Genomic DNA, 20,766 nt, shown 5'->3' on the forward strand with positions numbered 1-20,766 from the left:
TGGTGGTGCTGAACTCTCTCAGCTTTTGCTTGTCTGTAAATGTTTTAATTTCTCCATCAAATCTGAATGAGATCCTTGCTGGGTAGAGTAATCTTGGTTGCAGGTTCTTTTCCTTCATCACTTTAATTATGTCCTGCCACTCCCTTCTGGCTTGTAGAGTTTCTGCTGAGAGATCAGCTGTTAACCTGATGGGGATTCCCTTGTGTGTTATTTGTTGTTTTTCCCTTCCTGCTTTTAATAAGATTTCTTTGTGTTTAATTTTTGACAGTTTGATTAATATGTGTCTTGTCGTATTTCTCCTTGGATTTATTCTGTATGGGACTCTCTGTGCCTCCTGGACTTGGTTAACTATTTCCTTTCCCATATTAGGGAAGTTTTCAACTATAGTCTCTTCAAATATTTTCTCAGTCCCTTTCTTTTTCTCTTCTTCTTCTGGGACCCCTATAATTCGAATGTTCATGTGTTTAATATTGTCTCAGAGGTCTCTGAGACTGTCCTCAATTCTTTTCATTCTTTTTTCTTTATTCTGCTCTGCAGTAGTTATTTCCACTAATTTATCTTCCAGGTCACTTATCCGTTCTTCTGCCTCAGTTATTCTGCTATTGATCCCTTCTAGAGAATTTTAAATTTTCTTTATTGTGTTGTTCATCACTGTTTGTTTGCTCTTTGGTTTTTCTAGGTCCTTGTTAAACGTTTCTTGTATTTTCTCCATTTTATTTCCAAAATTTTGTATCATCTTTACTATCATTATTCTGAATTCTTTTTCAGGTAGACTCCCTATTTCCTCTTCATTTGTTTGGTCTGGTGGGTTTTTACCTTGCTCCTTCATCTGCTGTGTGTTTCTTTGTCTTCTCATTTTGCTTAACTTACTGTGTTTGGTGTCTCCTTTTTGCAGGCTGGTTGTTCGTAGTTCCCATTGTTTTTGGTGTCTGTCCCCAGTGTGCGGTTGGTTTAGTGGGTTGTTGTAGGCTTCCTGGTGGAGGGGACTGGTGCTTGTGTTCTGATGGATGAGGCCTGATCTTGTCTTTCTGGTGGGCAGGTCCACGTCTGGTGATTTTTTTTGGGGTGTCTGTGACCTTATTATGATTTTAGGCAGCCTCTCTGCTAATGGGTGGGCTTGTGTTCCTGTCTTGCTGGTTGTTTGGCATGGGGTGTCCAGTAGTGTAGCTTGCTGGTCGTTGAGTGGAGCTGGGTCTTGGCATTGAGATGGAGCTCTCTGGGAGATTTTCACCGTTTGATATTACGTGGACCTGGGAGGTCTCTTGTGGTCCAGTGTCCTGAACTTGACTCTCCCACCTCAGTGGCACAGCCGTGACGCCTGGCTGGAGCACCAAGAGCCTGTCCTCAACACGTCTCAGAATAAAAGGGAGAAAAAAAGAAGGGAGAAGATAAAGTAAAATAAAATAAAGTTATTAAAATAAAAAATAATTGTTAAGAAAAATAACTTTAAAAAAAACCCCAAAACGGACAGAGAGAACCCTAGGACAAATGGTAAAAGCAAAGCTATACAGACAAAATCACACACAGACGCATACACATACACACTCACAAAAAGAGAAAAAGGGAAAAAATATATATATATTATTGCTCCGAAAGTCCACCTCCTCAATTTGGAATGATTCATTGACTATTCAGGTATTCCACAGATGCAGGGCACATTAAGTTGATTGTGGAGATTTAATCCGTTGCTCCTGAGGCTGCTGGGAGAGATTTCCCTTTCTCTTCTTTGTTCGCAAATCTCCCGGGGTTCAGCTTTGGATTTGGCCCTGCCTCTGCGTGTAGGTCGCCTGAGGGCATTTGTTCTTCTCTCTGACAGGATGGGGTTAAAGGAGCAGCTGATTCGGGAGCTCTGGCTCACTCAGGCCGGGGGGAGTGAGGGGTACGGATGCAGGGTGAGCCTGCAGCGGCAGAGGCTGACGTGACGTCGCACCAGCCTGAGGCGCGCCGTGTGCTCTCCCGGGGAAGTTGTCCCTGTATCCCGGGACCCTGCCAGTGGCGGGCTGCACAGGCTGCCGGGAGGGGAGGTGTGGATAGGGACCTGTGCTTGCACACAGGCTTCTTGGTGGCGGCAGCAGCAGCCTTAGCGTCTCATGCCCGTCTCTGGGGTCTGCGCTGATAGCCGCGGCTTGCGCCCGTCTCTGGAGCTCCTTTAAGCAGCGCTCTTAATCCCCTCTCCTCGCGCACCAGGAAACAAAGAGGGAAGAAAAAGTCTCTTGCCTCTTCGGCAGCTCCCGATCTTTTCCCGGACTCCCTCCCGGCTAGGTGTGGTGCACTAGTTCCTTCAGGCTTTGTTCACACCGCCAACCCCAGTCCTCTCCTTGGGATCTGATGGAAGCCCGAGCCTCAGCTCCCAGACCCGCCCGCCTCGGCAGGTGAGCAGACAAGCCTCTCGGGCTGGTGAGCGCTGGTTAGCACCGGTCCTCTGTGCGCGAATCTCTCCCTTTCCCCTCCGCACCGTTGTAGCTGCGCTCTCCTCCGTGGCTCCGAAGCTTCCCCGCTCCGCCCCCCGCAGTCTCCGCCTGCGAAGGGGCTTCCTAGTGTGTGGAAGTCTTTTCTTCTTCACAGCTCCCTCCCGGTGGTGCAGGTCCCGTCCCTATTCCTTTGTCTCTGTTTATTCTTTTTTCTTTTGCCCTACCCAGGTACGTGGGGAGTTTCTTGCCTTTTGGGAGGTCTGAGGTCTTCTGCCAGCGTTCAGTACGTGTTCTGTAGGAGTTGTTCCCCATGTAGATGTATTTCTGATGTATTTGTGGGGAGCAAGGTGATCTCTGCGTCTTACTCCTCCGCCATCTTGAAGCTCCTTCCGTAATATAGTCTTTTCACCTTTTGATTGCTAGGGAAGGGTAGAAAAGGATGTTTTTATGTAACTGCATATTTGCCCTGAGAGGCATGTAAAGAAATAAAGGAATGAACCGAATTTTCATCATCATAAGACTTAATAAGATTGAGGTGTGGTACTATTTTAATATTGAGAGATTTCTTAAAAATCCCTTTTGGATTTTTAAGACATAGAAAGATGGCTTGACATTGAATGTCCTCTTAGATAATTTTTTTTTTAATATGAAGATTTAAAAAGTTGTTGAATTAAACATCCTTCATAGGGTATCAGAAACCAGTGGAATTTAAAGTGTCAGTTTGTAGACAAAGTTTTTGATGAATACTTTTGGAAGGTTATTACTTTCTTTGTCCAAATCAAATGTGGTTTATGTATTTCTCATAGTGAATACCTTTTTACAATTTGTTTTATCCTTTGTGTTGCTTAATACCAGTGTCTGTCTTTTCTGGATAATATTGACCAGTGCAAAGTTCTTATGGGTGATTAGGTCTTTAATTGGTTCTCCATGCTGCTGAAACTGGGTATGACCTTGTTCATGACCTCTGTTCCTAGTCCAAGTTACCAGTTACGTGGATGTTAGTAATAGCCAACTGTTATATGGTACTTCACAGTTTGCAAAGGACTAGATTTATTTCATTTAATTAGTCTTTATAATAATCGTATGATATAGGTAAGGGTAATTTTTTAATGAATAAGATAATTGAGTCTCGTTGAAGTGGATTATTCCAAGGTTAACCAGCTAAAAAGTGGAAAAATTGCTTTTTTAACTCATGTTGGCTAGAGTTTTGTTGTTGTTTTTTTTTTAAATTTGTACCTTCTAATTCATCTATTCATCCATCAAACATTTATGGAGCATCTGTTATATTCTGGGTATGATGGCTGTCACAGGTGCAGCAAGAATGAGACATGGTCCTTGTCTTTGAAGAGTGTAGTCTAGGAAAAGAAAGGTGTAAGCAGGAAGTGTGATGAATTTGTGAATCGTGGTCCCGATGAGGAATTCCATCCATCTACTTCAAGATTTGCAGAGTAATTTATACTTTGACCCTGTGGAAGTACATTTTTTTTAGGCAACTGTAACAGCCTTTCCTAATATGCCTCAAGTTGTACTGGGATGAATTGAACTGGATAGCAGACAGGGAACAGCTGTAGAGAAGTCTGTTATATTAAAAGGTAGATTTGGGGCTTCCCTGGTGGCGCAGTGGTTGAGAGTCCGCCTGCCGATGCAGGGGACATGGGTTCATGCCCTGGTCCAGGAAGATCCCACATGCCGCGGAGCGGCTGGGCCCGTGAGTCATGGCCTCTGAGCCTGCGTGTCCAGAGCCTGTGCTCCGCAACGGGAGAGGCCACAACAGTGAGAGGCCTGTGTACCGCAAAAAAAAAAAAAAAAAAAAAAAAAAAAAAAAGGTAGATTTTACAGATATACACTATAATATATAAAATAGATAAACAACAAGAACCTACTGTATAGCACAGGGAACTATGTTCAGTATTTTGTGATAACCTATAATGGAAAAGAAATCTGAAAAAGAACATCTCTCTCTCTCTCTCTCTCTCTCTCTCTCTCTCTATATATATATATATATATATATATATATAAAACTGAATCACTTTGCTGTACACCTGAAACATTGTAAATAACTATACTTCAATTAAATTTTTTTTTAAAAAGGTAGAGAGACAAAGGCACAGCAGGAGGCCATGACAGTATTCCCAGTGTGACTCATCCAGCCTTGTCTCTGCTCCTTTGGCATCCTGAGCCTTTTTCGGTCATGGTGCTGTAGTACACGTTTACTCTAGGACAATCAGTTATCTACTTGTTCTCTCTTCCCGTTGGACTCTAAGTGCTTTGAGGGTACTTGTCCAAGCATTTTCATAATACTTGACTTGTCATGTCCAACCTGTGCCCATACTTGTAGTGCACTTTATCCTCTCTACTCAGCCATTATCTTTCTTTTCCCATGTTTTTAAAAATATTATCACATGATTCCATAGTATTTTAGAGGTTGTAGACATTCTCTCATTTAAATGTGTATCATCTAATGTTTAGGGCTCTAACCTCAAGTGGATCCTGGCAGTCCTCCTCTGTTTCCCCAGGCAGCTTACTGTCCTGCATTCCTCAAACCCTGTCTTCCTTTCTCACTCCCAGCTGCTACTTTACTTCTTATTCCACTGAGAAAACAGAAGCCCTTGGAAGAGAACTTCTGCATCCTCCCACCACTGAATCAGTCACCTTCCAGGAACCCCACCCTTGCTCCTACCTGAGGCCACTACCTCCACCTGTGCTCTCAACCCCAGGCGGAGTTGCACTGACCCCATCTCTCCCTGAATTACAAGCCTTTTTTCTTTATTGGGTATGTTCAGGATTATTCCTATCAGTATATAAACACATGATAGTGTATTTCCCAAGCATATCAAGAACATCTTCTCTTAGATATCTTCATGGCTTGCTCTCTCACTTCATTCAGACAAATGGCATTTTATCAGAGAGGTCTTCCCTGTATAGCCATTTAAAATATCAACTCCCATCATTTCTTTGCCCTAGCCTGCTTTATTTTATTTATATAATTTCCCCAACCTATATATCTCTCTCTATTTGTTTATTGTCTGTTTCTCGTATTATACTTCCCCAGGAGAGCAGGAGTTTTGTCTGTTTTGATCACCTCTTTCCGTGGTGCCCAGAAGAATACCTGAAATATTACAGAAGCCCCCAGATATTTCCTTCCTTAACTCTATATCCCCCTCTAGCTACTGTACCATTTCTCTGCTCCTCTTTTTAGCACAATTCAAGGGTTGTCTATTCCTGCTGGTCCACATCCTCTCCTCTCATTCTCTCCTAAATCCCCTCTGTTCTGGATCTGATCCCCATTACTCCACCAAAATGACCTTTGGCAAGACCCCCAATGAACACCATGTTGCCAACCGTGATGGTAATTCTAAGCCTTCATCTCACCCAGCTTCTGCATAGCGCTCTGCTCAGAAAACAGCTAGGACTGTTTTTTTCCTTTGTATCTTGTTTATCTGACGTGGCTCCTGGTTTTCCTTCTCCTTTACAGCCCGTTCACTATAATTCTTCTTTATTGAATTCTCTCATCTGAACCTCCTGATGTCATTGTGCACTAGGTTTAGGGTTCACTTTTAGATTCTCTAGTTGTTGTTTACCCATTCATTCCCCTCAACTAGTATCATGGTATTTAAATACATTTTTTTTTTTAACGCGGGCCTCTCACTGTTGTGGCCTCTCCCGTTGCGGAGCACAGGCTCCAGACACACAGGCTCAGCGACCATGGCTCACGGGCCCAGCTGCTCCACGGCACATGGGATCCTCCCAGACTGGGGCACGAACCCGTGTCCCCTGCATAAGCAGGCGGACTCTCAACCACTGTGCCACCAGGGAAACCCTAAATACATTTTCATACTGTGGACTCCTAAATATTTATCTTCAGCCATGGCATTTTTCCTCAATTCCAGAGTTATATATACAGCTGCCTACTTGAGACCTCATTTGGATGAAAGTCATCACAGACCTAATATGTCCAAACTTGCCTTCACAAGCCCCTCCCCTGCTGCAAACTGTTTTCCCCCAGTGTTCCCCATTTCAGGACATGGTACCAGCATTTAACCAGGTGTTCAAGCTTGAAACCTTAACATATTCTTTTTCTTCTTTATCTCCATCCCATATACTGTAAGCTCTACATTTAAATTATATTCAAATTCTGACCCCTTCCCAACACTTCCACAGGCAACACTCTAGTACAAACCACCATCATCTTTTGCTTCGGCTACAGTGAGAACCTTTCAAATAGTATTTGTGTTCTCAACGTGGCAGACAGTGTGATTCTTTTAACATGGAAATAAGTTACATCTCTCCTGTGCTCACAACCCTCTATGGTTTTCATCTTTCTTACTTATTTACTTATTATGGAACTATAGTTGATTTATAATATTGTATTAGTTTCATGTGTACAGCACAGTGATTCAGTTTTTGCTTATTATATTCCATATTGGTTATTACAAGATATTGGGTATAATTTCTTGTTCTATACAATAAATCCTTGTTGCTTATCTATTTTGTGTGTAGCGTTTTGTATCTGTTAATCCCATACTCCTAATTTGTGCCTCCCCCACTCTCTCTCCCCTTTGGTAACCGTAAGTTTGCTGCTTTCTATGTCTGTGAGTCTGTTTTTGTATATAGGTTTATTTGTATTATTTTTTTAGATTCCACATATAAGTGATATCATATAGTATTTGTCTTTCTCTGACTTATTTCACTAAGCATAATATTCTCTTGGTCCATCCATGTTGCTGCAAATGACAACATTTCATTCTTTTTTTAAAAATTTATTTATTTTTGGCTGCATTGGGTCTTCGTTGCTGTGCATGGGCTTTATTTGCGACGAGCAGGGGCTACTGTTTCTTTTGGTGTGCAGGCTTCTCACTGCGGTGGCTTCTCTCGTTGTGGAGCATGGGCTCTAGGCACACGGGCTTCAGTAGTTGTGGCACATGGGCTTAGTAGTTGGGGCTCGCAGACTCTAGAGCGCAGTCTCAGTAGTTGTGGTGCACAGGCTTACTTGCTCCGTGGCATGTGGGATCTTCCCGGACCAGGGCTTGAACCCATGTCCCTTGCGTTGTCAGGCAGATGCTTAACCATTGCACCACCAGGGAAATCCTTCATTCTTTTTTATGGTTAATATTCCAGTGTGTGTGTGTGTGTGTGTGTGTGTGTGTGTATGTGTATATATATACATATAATATGTATATATGTGTATATATGCGTATATATATACATACACACACGTACAACACCTTCTTAAGCCAGTTGTCTGTTGATGAGCACTTGGGTTGTTTCCATGTCTTAGCTACTGTAAATACTACTGCTGTGAACATTGGGGTGCAGATATCTTTTTGAATTAGAGTTTTCATTTATTTCTTTATAGATACCCAGGAGTGGAATTGCTGGATCATATAGTAGTTCTATTTTTAGATTTTAAAGGAACCTCCATACTGTTCTCCATAGTGCCTGTATCAAGTTACATTCTCACGAACAGTGCAAGAGGGTTCCCTTTCCTCCACACCCTCTCCAGCATTTATTTTGTGTAGACTTTTTGATGGTAGCCATTCTGACTGGTGTGTGATGATACCTCATTGTAGTTTTTATTTGCATTATTTTCTCTAATAGTGATGTTGAACACCTTTTCATATGCGTGTTAGCTATCTGTATGCCTTCTTTGGAAAAGTGTCTATTTAGGTCTTCTGCCCATTTATGATGGGGTTGTTTGTTTCTTTGATATTGAGTTGTATAAGCTGTTTGTATATTTTGGATAATAACCCCTTGTAGGTCTCATCATTTGCAAATATTTTCTCCCATTCCATAGATTGTCTTTTCATTTTGTTGATGGTTTCCTTTACTATGGAAAATCATTTAAGTTTGATTAGGTCCCATTTTTTATTTTTGCTTTTATTTCTTGAGATAGTGATCTAAGAAAATACTGCTACGATTTATATCAAGGAATTTTTCACTTATGTTCTCTTCTAGGAGTTTTATGATGTCTTGTCTCACTAAACCATTTTGAGTTTATTTTTGTATATGGTGTTAGAGAATCTTCTAATTTCATTCTTTTACATATAGTTGTTCAGCTTTTCCAGCACCACTTGTTGAAGACTGTCTTTTCTCCGTTATATATTCTTGCCTCCTTTGTCTTTGAGGTTAATTGACCATAGGTGTGTGGATTTATTTCTGGGCTCTCTATTCTGTTCCATTGATCCATTTGTCTGTTTTTGTGCCAGTACACGCTGTTTTGATTACTATAGCTTTGTAGTGTAGTCTGAAGTCTGCAAGGGTTATACCTCCAGCTTTGTTCTTTTTTTCCCAAGATTGCTTTGGTAATTCTGAATGTTTTGTGGTTCCACATAAATTCTAGGATTATTTATTCTGTGAAAAATGTCATGGGTATTTTGATAGGGATTGCATTAAAGCTGTAGATTGCTAGTGTCATACTTGGACCAAACTCCAGAGTCCTTCCCATGACCTACAAGCCCCTCTGGATCCAGCCCTGCTAAGTTTCTGCCATTGTTTCTTCTACTCATCCCCCCAGCCGCTCGCTCACCAGACCCTTTGCTAGTGCAGGGTTGCTGTGTTTGCTGCCCTTCCCTGCCTGGAATATTCCACGTGCTGACTCCCAAGTTTATTCTGATCTTTGTTCATTGTCTTCTCATCAGAGAGACTGATTCTGACCAGCCTCTAATATAATCCCCTTCATTACTCTTGATATCTTTGACCTTGTCCTTTTGTATTCTTGGCTCTTATCACTATCTGATGTTAAATTTTATAAACTATTCATTTACTTATTATTTATCTCTTCCTTGAGTATAAGCTCCATGGGTGCAAGAACTTGTTCTGCTATGTTGGTGGTCATGTCTTGAATGAGTGAATTTACTTCTTACAAAAATAGGAATGATGAAATAACAATTAATAATCATCTTTTATATTCTTGGCACCCTTTCCTGTGCACTTTGTAAATATTAGATTCTTGATTAATTTAATCCCTTGCATGCAACAACTGTGTAAGGTAGGTGTTTTCTCATTTCATAGATGAAAATACTGACAATCACAGTGACTAGTAAAAGGAGAGCTGGAGAGCTGGGATTTAAACTCTGAGTGAGTCTGGTCCAAAAGTAATGTTTTCTACTTAATTCATATTATTTAGTATTACAAATGATTAAATAATAGTTATGTATAGTGGGCAAGTTATTATTAATTATTATATAACTTACTATATTCTTACCATGTAACTTATTATACTAACTCTTATAAAACTTGTTATTACATAACATTATTATATAACTTCACCTAATAGATAAAGACACTGAGTTTCTAATTGGTCTCTAGGGGGCTCTTTTTGCACAAACACAAGATTTCTGTAACAGATACTTTGTGTGTCTCACTTTATCTGGGTAACTTTTGTATTTTCCATCCATTATATTTGACTCCTTGTAAACTGGCACTTGTGAGTTCAGCACCAAGCTTTTCAAAAGCTGGTCCTGATATTTGTATCATGATTTTGCTTCGAGTACAAAGTAACCTTTTGCCGATCTTTATAATACTTGGGTTAAGCTGAGTGAAAACAACAGAAAGGCTGAAAATTGCTACTTTGCTTGTACTCACTTTCTAGAGTGCATATGTACAACCTGATTTTTACCAGAAATAGCTTAATGCTCAGGTATAGTTTGGTGGTTCATTGATTCTTTCCCAGGTCAGAGAAAAGCCTTCAGCTGAAATATTCATGGATTGCAAGAAAAGTGAGGACATTTATTGAAAGCCTATAGGCTTTGGTGCACTGCATGGTAATCTCCATTTTAATTAAAGAATTACATTTATAATTAGCAAAAACAGAATTAAATATTTATAATTAGCAAGAACAGAATTTAATAAGTTTGCCAATTACAGAAGTAAATTGGAGGCCAAAATTGCAAACTCATATTTCCCTGTGTTTTTCAAAAGCAAGCCTATGAATCCATAGATAAATGTTATGTCCGTACAGTTTGAGCTATGAAACCCTTGCATAAAAATGCAGGTGGGGAGGTACGTATCAAAACATATCCCAGAAACAAGAGTAAAATAGTTCCTATGAATAATATTATTTCATGCTCTGTGTTTTTGCTAAAAAATCTTTGGTGTTCTCCAGTGGGTGGTATATAATATGTATATGTCCAGATGGCTGTTATTTATTTATTTTTTTGATCAGTCTTGAAAATTTGTCCTTGTGTTGTGCGATAACAAGAGAATTACACTTACTGGAGGTCATCGACTTGTATATATGAGAGAGAGAGAGGGGGAGAGTCTGTGTATATGTAATACAAGAAAGCATAGTGTCCTCAAGAGTCAGAAATTGCATGTCTTGAAATAAAGAGTTATTGATATATAGATTCAGATCTTGAAAATTGCCTCTAAAATTACTTCTCCATCTTTGTCTTTTCAGCATTCTTCCTTTACATAAAATCTTTTCGTTATCCTTCCTTAAAATGTTGCAATAATTCGTACACAGTTGTCTGCTCTTCAGGACTTTAATGTGGTTTATGCATTCAAGTCTGGTGTGGATCTTTGAGAAGCTCTACAGCTTTCTCCCTGGGTCTCTGCCATTCTGCAGAGAGGAGGAGCAGGACTTTGAATATTCTAAAATATGCATGCAAAATCTCAAGCAATATATTATGTATAACATACACATTTTTATAGTTAAATATGGGTCTCATCTGTTCTGCATAGCTACTAAGTACTTCAGAGTAATATGAATAAATACACTTAATTTTTCATAGAAGCATCATATCTAAGTGATACTCTGTGCAATAGGTACACTCTCTGGTGTAATTGCAGAATGACTCCTAAGGGGCCAGCCCATCCGGCACTCTCTTTGGTCTCTTAATACTTGCTTGAGCATCAGCCAGGTGACAGGGAGACATTATTGAGTGCTCAGTTACTCTGCTTATCTCAATGTGTGATGTCAGTGCTTTATGTGCAAGTAAGAGCACTGATTTTCTTTACTAGCTCTTTCTGTGGGTGTATTCCATGTATAGGTGTGAGAAAGTCAGGATAACAGTCTCATACTCAGCACATATATTAAGATGAATTTCATCTTTACATGTGAGGCAATCTTCAGTGCCAAATAGGAAATTCTGATCATTTCAGAGCTAGGAACACAGATTTTATGCATGCTATTTTCCAAGTGGAAAAGGGGAAAAGGTACATTTCTGTTGATATTATTGTTGGTGACTGTATCTGTCAACTTTAATCTCTGTCTCACATGAAACAGATACTGAGAATGTCTGCAATATGTTCAGTGTTTCTAGATCTGATTTTTCACTTGCATGTCAATTCTCTTATGACAAAGATCAAATTAAATGCTTAATGTAACTGCTTCTATTTTTATGATTATGACCTCATATGTTATCCAAGCTATTTTAGGCTCTTCATTTTCCTGTATCTTTTAAAATTCTAATTTAAAAATTATTTAAAGTATTTCAGAAATGTACTTATTTTCAAGGATTTAAAACCTAAGAGCAAGGACTTCCCTGGTGGTCCAATGGTTAAGACTTCACCTTCCAGTGCAGGGGGGTGCGGGTTCGATCCCTGATTGGGGAGCTAAGATCCCACATGTCTCGAAGCCAGAAAACCAAAACATAAAACAGAAGCAATATTGTAACAAGTTCAGTAAAGACTTTAAAAATAGTCCACATCAAAAATATCTTTAAAAGAGAAATTAAAAAATAAAACCTAAGAACAGAGAAATTTCCTTTACCTAGTGGTCTCTGGGAAACATTTTTACTTCTTCCTTACTTTCTACTAGGAAATATAGTTTGCCATCACTGTCTTGGGTGATATTCATGAGGGCAGTTTCAGAGTTTTTTCATACATTTTGAAATAATATTTCACAAGAGAGTAGATGGGATACAACATGTCGTAATGCTGAAATGGCTTCCTCATGGGGTCTTATGGGTACATCAGTCCTGATCTACGTCCGTTCTTCTGTAGTTGGGATCAGATTATAGGATTGTATCTTCATCTATAAATTACTTGTGCTGTTTAATATACCGGTTGCTGTGTGTGTGTGTGTGCGTGTGCGTGCGTGCGTGCACGCGTGTGCATAGCTTTCTGCTGGTGCTTTAGCAGCTCGGATATGTGGCCTACGTGAAGAGGCAGCAGGCAGCCAGGTGGGTAGAACTGTCTTCTCTGACAGAGTTTAGAATTGTCTGTACGTGGTGATACTAAAAATCAGGCCAGCTTTTTTGTGGGCTTCATTTCAGTTTGGAAGCTCCCTGCAGAGAATGCCACCTCCTTTGCCTGCCCTGGGGGCATCCTCTGCCATCTTGGTTCACCACCGCTCCTATTTCCTAGGTTTTAGGGTAATAAGAAAAGTGGAAAAGCAGTTAATTGAAGAGGAAGATGCTCTGCTGAGTTCAGAGCCAACAACTTAATTTTATCAAGTATTTTAATGAGTTCTGAAGGATATGGCAGATGTTAATACATTCATTCTTTCTTCGATAGCCCAGAAAACTAGGTATTTTTCCATCTCTGAAATGGAAGTTAAAAAGGTCCCTTCCTCCTCTTCTGTCTGTGTTGATCTCTGTCTTCTGCTTTGCCTTTCTGTCTCCTTTCCTAAAAATCCATTAAGTAGCACTACTTCGGACAGCCATTTCTCAGTCGAAAATTTAATCATTGACTAAATTTTAATTACCTACTAATGATACAGACAACCTTCTTTTTCTCATCTCACCATTTCCTGCTGCTCCTCGATTCACAGAAGTTTGCTTGTTATTTTATGTAAGTTTGTTTTTCATGTGATTTTGTTTTTCACACAGTTAAATCTGCATATAGTAACTTTATTCACTTTACCTATAGCCACATCACTAAAACATATTTGATGAATGGAAACCAGGGGATTATACTAGGGTTAGTTTCTGGGTAGATTCCTAGCCAGACTCTTAGTGCAGTGATTTTATATCATTGTAGGAGGTAGTACAGCACAGAAGTTAGGAGTCTAGGTTATAGAGTCAGGTGGACCCAGATTTGAATCCTGTTCAACCACTTTGCTGGGTAACAGGGATTTACTCTCACAATGCCTCTTCTTCTCATCTGTTAATACTCAAAAGCATAATAATAGTACTTAACTCTTCATTTCTTTATGGCACAGACTCCCTGTCCCTCAGTAAAAGCCAAGGGCTTTTGGCTTTTAGGCTGGGCTCAGGGCCTGTCTTGATCTGGCTCTGTTGTCTCCAACTTCATCTCCTACCATCCTCTTCCCCCTGGCTTAATCCACTCCAGCTGCACTGACATCCTCCCTGTTTCTTGAACATGCCAGATAGTCTTCTGCCTGAGAGGCTTTCACTGGCCTTCCTTCTGCCTGGACTGCCCATTCCGCAGATACTCACATAGCTGATGCCCCTTCCCTGCTTCAAGTCTTTGTCTCAATGAAACCCGTTAATTTTATTCAGAATTTCAATCTTCCCCACCACAGCAGCACTATGAGCCCCTTACCCTATAGACTTTTCACCTTTAACATAATTTATGAACTTATTGTCTTTTTGTTTATTGTCTCTATTCCCTGCTAGAATGTAAGCCTAATAAGTTCAGGGATCTTTGATTTATTTTGTAAATCATCTCAAGGGCTTAGAACATTTCCTAGCACATATTATGTCCTCAGAAAATATTTCAGTGATAAATGAATGTGTGAAAGGAGCTGTTGGTGGTGTTATTTGATAATTATTTTCCGTCTTGTACTGTTACAGCAGACATGGCAGCATTTGTTAGAGAAATCATGTCTTATTTACTCCTCACAAAATTGCCTGGAATGCAGTATTGTAGTGCTGGCTTTCCCCCCCATAAATAATTGATCTCTGTGCTGAAGAGCTGTAAGGTCATAGGAAAAATACAGGAGCATTTAACAAAAGGAATTCAATCCAACGTATATTTATGGAGCAGTGGTCTAAATTGAACAGTGGTATGATTCCCTTGGGAATCATTAAGTAAAACGTTTATTTTCATTGGGCACCTGGTTTCCATGGAGTTTAATCTGATCTGCTTGACAGATAGCATTGGATACAATACAGATGGTGAACTTCTTTTTTTTTTTTTTGCAGTATGCGGGCCTCTCCCTGTTGTGGCCTCTCCCATTGCAGAGCGGAGCACGGGCTCTGGACGCGCAGGCTCAGCGGCCATGGCTCACGGGCCCAGCCGCTCTGTGGCATGTGGGATCCTCCCGGACTGGGGCACGAACCCATGTCCCCCGCATCGGCAGGCGGACTCTCAACCCCTGCGCCACCAGGGAGGCCCAAGAACTTTTGAAATGCATAGTCAGTAGGCTCTCCAACCACAGTGGTTCTGGAGAAAAAATTGTGCTTTGAGATGAATGATGGGTTAATTAATAGGCAGGTGTTTACGAATTGGTGTTTGGTCCATCAGTGCTCAGTATATTTCACTTTCAGTCAAAAAGGAACTCTTCATTTACTGGAATGTAAAAGAGAAACAGCTCCCAGATAAACTGGAAAAAGCCTTATAAGTGTGTCAGGCTAGGATCCATCAAAGTTGGATCATAGTTGAAAGCTGTAGTCATGGCTCTCTTGTTAGTGGCGTGGCAGAGCTCCCTGAACTCCGTGTTACTTCGTGCCCAGGCGCTTCATCACACAATGCCGATGCACTAAATTGTAAGGAAACTGCACAAGTGAGTTGGTTTTATTAATTTAATAGAGTGTTCAGTACATTGTTGGTTCCTTTCCCTTATATAGTTGGTTTGTATCACATATTAATGAGCATCTCCAGAAATGTGCTCTCATTTCTGGTTCTGTCCAAAGTCCACAGACTTATTTTAATATTCAACTGTTACTGACTGCCTCCAAACTCTTATAAAAGACTTCTCACATCTTTTCTGGGATCCATGTCCTTTCTGGGACCCATTCTGAATCCCCCTCGTACTTGAGCACTTGTTAGAAATGCAAAATCTACCCAAGACCTTGTATTTTAGCAAGACCTACAGGTGAAAGGATGCATGTTAAAGACTGAGAAGTACTTCTCTATATAACAAGTCTCTTAAAAAATCAACTGAGCCTCTGGAAGCAGTGTGGGGTTGAGGACTTTTACATTCAAATAAATTAGGTTTAATGACCAGTTCTTAGAAATAAGTATGTTCAGCCCTCTGTGAGTAACAAGTTACTTTGAGCCTTATTTTCCTCATGTGTATATCTGTGGATAATCTGTATATTACTGGGATATTGTGAGGATTAAGTAATGCCAGGACTGGCATACACTGTATTTTTGGTAAATATGGTACACCTTCTCTTCTTTTGGGCTTACTGGGTAGCACTCTTATTCTCACCTGCCTTATATCTTGCTGTGTTTTCTTATTCTCACTCCTAAAATGTCTTTAATTAGTACATTACAGTAATTATTTACTAACTGTGTTTAGATAGCCTCCAGTATCCAAACGAACCTATCTTACCCAAGAGTGTAGTTTACTCGCTAGAGTTAGTTCCATAGGGTGAGACAAGATAGCAAAAGACTGTGGCGGTTTGGGAAGGCATTGAGCACAGTGCAGCACAATTTAGTTCTTTGTTACTATAAACCTATTTGGAAAACATGATGTATCTTTGATCTTGCAGATTATATAAGCAACAAATATACTTCATTATTTTTTATTATAGCCATGCTGAACATGAATTAATATTCAGATGTACTCATTATATGAAAATAGTGCTTTTTTTTTTTTAGCAATTGGCTTTTAAAATGTAACAATTGAATGCTCACTGGATATCAGTGAGCACTGTGGGGAGATTTGGGAGCTAATTATTAAGAGATTGGACTTGGCTGTGACCGGTGCTATGAGCCAGCTATTAGGCATTGCTGCTACCACGTAGGAAATAAAGCAAATATATAGCATGATAAGGGTTTGTATTAAATTATAGCTGTACTTTTCCAGTTGATATAGCATATTCTTTAGGTTAACCAAAAAGGCTTGTTTTCTGCTTTTGAATATTTGCTGTATCTTATCACCTCCACTCTACTATTCGACCATGGTGAGCATCTAGCATGTACTCATATTCCTTTTACGCTTTGATTCTAATTAAAAGGGTTGATGAGTATATTTGTTTTTTTCTCTGTTAAGTATCCTGTTTCTTTGAGGTTGAAATGTCAAAATATAAATGGCTAGACTTTTTAGGCATTTGCCACTTAGAACCTGTTAAAAAATGATAATGATATCTTGCATTTCTTGTTGATTTAGGGCCTTTTTTATGTCAGTCACTGTGTAACTTAGTTGATCTCACTTCCCTTCTCATTTTGTAGACAGCAGAACTGGGGTAAGAAACCAGCTGTTGCTAATTCTAAAGCCTGTGCATCTTGTGGTGCTCATGCTGCCTGTACTGAGTCATCCCATGGATCATCTTTCCCTTGTACAGTTTTTCCTGTAACCCTGCTTAATTAATTGATTGGAAACCAAGTGTTGGATTGCAGAGGACTGAACTAACAAATCACCTCTCTGTACATTTTTAAGCAATCCAGGATCATTTCAAAGATGATCAAGTTGCCAATGTGTGGTTGAACTAAGATGACTTTTCAGGTTGATTTGAACCCAGAAGCTCTGTTATTGACCTGTTTTCCTGTGTCAGTTTTGGAACGATGTGTGTGTGCTTGCTAGTGGAATCTGTTCCATTCTTGATAATACTTGATGTCCTAGGAATATGTCAGACCATTTTTTGATAGTTTTGATGATTTAAAGCAGTGTGTAAGAGCGCTAACGTGGAAATCCTGTATTTTACTTTTCTCCATGTAGGTTGCCTTTGGGGATCAGTAATGACAGTAAAAAAAAAAAAAAAAAAAAAAAAAAAAGCTGTTGATTGCCTTGAATAGCAATAACTTCTCCTGCCTCCCCCTACCCAGTTATCTTTTTTTTTTTCTTTTGCGGTACGCGGGCCTCTCACTGCTGTGGCCTCTCCCGTTGCGGAGCACAGGCTCCGGACGCGCAGGCTCAACGGCCATGGCTCACAGGCCCAGCCGCTCCGCGGCATGTGGGATCTTCTTGGACTGGGGCACGAACCCGTGTCCTCTGCATCGGCAGGCGGACTCTCAACCACTGCGCCACCAGGGAAGCCCCCAGTTATCTTTTTTTTGCAAGTAAAAGTACACTAGGAATTGATTCTTTGGCTTTTTTGGGGACAGTTGTTCTTATATTTATTTTTCTCTGATTTTTTAAAATATATTTTTAAAATTAATTAATTAATTTATTTATTTTTGGCTGCATTGGGTCTTTGTTGCTGTACGTGGGCTTTCTCTAGTTGCGGCGAGCGGGGGCTACCCTTCAGTGTGGTGTGCGGGCTTCTCACTGTGGTGGCTTCTCGTTGTGGAGCACGGGCTCTAGGCGTGCTGGCTTCGGTAGTTGTGGCACGTGGGCTCAGTAGTTGTGGCTCGCGGGCTCTAGAGTGACGGCTCAGTAGTTGTGGCTCGCGGGCTCTAGAGTGAAGGCTCAGTAGTTGTGGCTCACCAGCTTAGTTGCTCCGTGGCATGAGGGATCTTCCTGGACCAGGGATCGAACCCGTGTCCCCTGCATTGGCAGGTGGATTCTTAACCACTGAGCCACCAGGGAAGTCCGTATTTTTCTCTGATTTTAAAAAGCATTAAATAATAACCTTGTGGATCTGATTTAGACTAAGTAATGCTAGATCTCACTTTTTTCTCTTCTCCTCCCCTCTGCAGGATGATGAAGTGGTTCTGCAGTGTACTGCAACCATCCACAAAGAACAACAGAAGCTGTGTTTGGCCGCAGAAGGGTTTGGCAACAGACTTTGCTTCTTGGAGTCCACTTCGAATTCCAAGGTGGGATAAAGCCTTTCCAGGCTACTCAAACATTCGGGTTTTAATAGGGGCATTGAAGTTATTTATGGGCACTCTGCTCTTTTCTATGGAACAGAAACTAAAGGAAATTGAACAGTCTTTTCCCTATTCATTAAGCAAAGTTTCAGTTGCGCCCCTACTCTTTGCAAATAACTCAGATGAGACTGTTAACAGGAATAGCCAAAGTCCTTGCCCCATGCTGTTTATATATAGTAGGGGAAAAGTAAACAGTGTAAATAAGCGATATAATTTCAGAACCGATAAGGGCTGTGAAGAAAAGCAGAGTAGTAACAGGGTGGAGAGCGATAAGGCAAGGACTCACCCTTTCGCAAAGGGTAATTAACGAAGGCCTTTCTGAGGCAGTGATATTTGAGCAGAATGAAGTGAGGGAGGGAGAAGTACTAAATTCTTGACCATTCTGGAAAGAACCAGGCAATGCAAGGGCCCCTCGTTAGGAAAGTGCTTGCAGAGTGTTTAAGGAAAAACAGGTAAGCCACTGCAGCTCTAGTACCCTGAATGGGGCCACTGGTGAGGAAAGGTGAAGGGCCTGTCAGCCCTTGGTTAGCAATTGAGGTTCCTTCCTAGTATAAAGGGAGGCCATTGGATCAGGTGAGCAATGCAGTTTGATTTAATATTTAAGTAAATATTTGATTTAGCTCTTCTGTGGATTAGAGGCTTTTGTGGGTTTTTTTTTTTTTTTTTTTTTTTTGGCTCAAACAACAGAAATTTATTTCTCACAGTTTTGGAAGATAGAAGTCCAAGATCAAGTTGCCAGCATGGTTGGGTTCTGGTGAGAGATTAGAAGCTTTTGAAAGAGTAAGATTAGAAGCAGTGAGAGCAGGTGGAAGGTGCCTGCAGAAGTCTGCAGGGCATCTGCTGGGTCTTCAGATGAGAAGCAACGGTGGTGGGAAACTTGGGGGGGTTGAGAATAGACTTGTAGGATTTAGAGGATGTGCTGATAGATGACTGTGTAGAATAAAGGAAAGAGAGGAAATGAAGATGTTTCTGGTGGTAGAAAATCAACCAGAAAACTGTCAATTTAATAATGTTTTGTGTAGCACTTTTTAGTTTACAGAGTCCTTTGACCTGCATGATTTCATGTAATTGTCACAATAGGAGAATGTGTGCATGGTTATTGCTGTTATAGTCACTGTACACATGAGGACATGGGGGCTAGTAGAGGGCAGGTACTAGACCAAAGGCTTCCTGTGACTCAAAGCAAGTGTCGTCAATAGCTTTTCACAGTTAACACCTCGGTCTTTTGGCTTCGAGTCCCTGATTCTTCCCTTTATATCACAGTACCCCTTTCATTACTCTGTGGAATAACATTGATCAATGTATACATATGACTTATTTATTATAGTAATTTAATGCCAAGTCACATTATTAATATTGTAATGGTGGGTGACAAAACATTATGCATTTTATAGCCCTGCCTAGATTTATTTTTAATTTGACAAGTGTTTATTGAGCATTCTCTTTGTGAAAATTACCACAATAGGTATCCGTTGTGAAAAATATTCTTCTTAAAAGAACTTATTAAGGATTTTAATATCTAGTATTTTCCCTGTGGTTTCTGGAATTTTGTCGTGCCTAGAACCAGGCCAATTAGTTAGCTGGGTTTTTATTTTTCACTGTACTGGCTATGGTTCTCTTGGTCCTTTAATATAAGAGCTGGTTTCCAGTACTAAAAATGAACTCTCCTCATGCTCTAGTTAGGTATGTCATGTAGCAGTCAAGGCACTGAAATAGTCTAGGCATTCATTTAAACTGGTTAATCTTGAAATAGATCAAGAGGGAGGAGTAGGAGGAGGTGGAGCTCACCTCTCCCCACAAACACATCAAAAATTCATCTACATGTGCAACAGTTCTCACTGAAAACTAACTGGAGACTGGCAGAAAGATTCCTGTACAGCCAAGGCTATAAGAAAGATCCTCATGGAATCAGGTAGGAAGGGAAGAGAAGTGAGCAGGTTGGCACCTGTGCCTTTGGGAGGGGACTCAGAGGAAAAGAGAAATTACACGGGTGGAGATTTGCCCTGGGGAGTCAGCAGTTCCTGTTACATATTGGATGCCCCAGCCCTGGGGTCTGACACAGTTAAATGAGCCCCTTTGGCTGGTGGGAGGGCTGGTGGGACTCAAAGGAGAGAGCTATGGGAAGCCTGAATTTTGCTTGTGAGCAGTGTGCTTGCGCTGGCTTGCTCCTGAAGCAAGGTGGAGAGGGCAGATTGAAAACTGCTGAGATGGCTGCCTGGTTGCCTGTGACTGCCCCAGTGCACGACACAGCCCGAGCCCAGCAAACACTCCAATCCCGCTTACTATATACTAACAATGAAGTCTCAGAAAGAGGAAACGAAAACAATCCTGTTTAAAATTGCATCAAAAAGAATAAAATACCCAGGAATAAACTTAACTAAGGCAGTGGAAGACCTATACTATGAAAACTATAAAACACTGTTGAAGGAAATTGAAGATGGTACAAAGAAATGGAAAGATATTCCATTCATGGATTGGAAGAAATAATATTGGTAAAATGTCTGCTACCCAAAGCAATCTACAGATT

The 20,766-nt window shown here is 40.5% G+C and overlaps 1 protein-coding gene across 1 annotated transcript in view; it reads left to right on the plus strand.

Moving 5' to 3' along the window:
* The window catches only part of RYR2 (ryanodine receptor 2), a 727,841-nt gene that overhangs the window by 187,394 nt on the left and 519,681 nt on the right, over positions 1-20,766 (plus strand). The window contains exon 2 of the mRNA XM_060096737.1: positions 18,066-18,185. Coding sequence (XP_059952720.1) covers positions 18,066-18,185 — 120 coding nt within the window. The remainder of the gene's footprint in view (positions 1-18,065; positions 18,186-20,766) is intronic.

The sequence above is a fragment of the Mesoplodon densirostris genome, chromosome 1 (genome assembly GCF_025265405.1).
Source record: "Mesoplodon densirostris isolate mMesDen1 chromosome 1, mMesDen1 primary haplotype, whole genome shotgun sequence".
Lineage (NCBI taxonomy): Eukaryota > Metazoa > Chordata > Mammalia > Artiodactyla > Ziphiidae > Mesoplodon > Mesoplodon densirostris.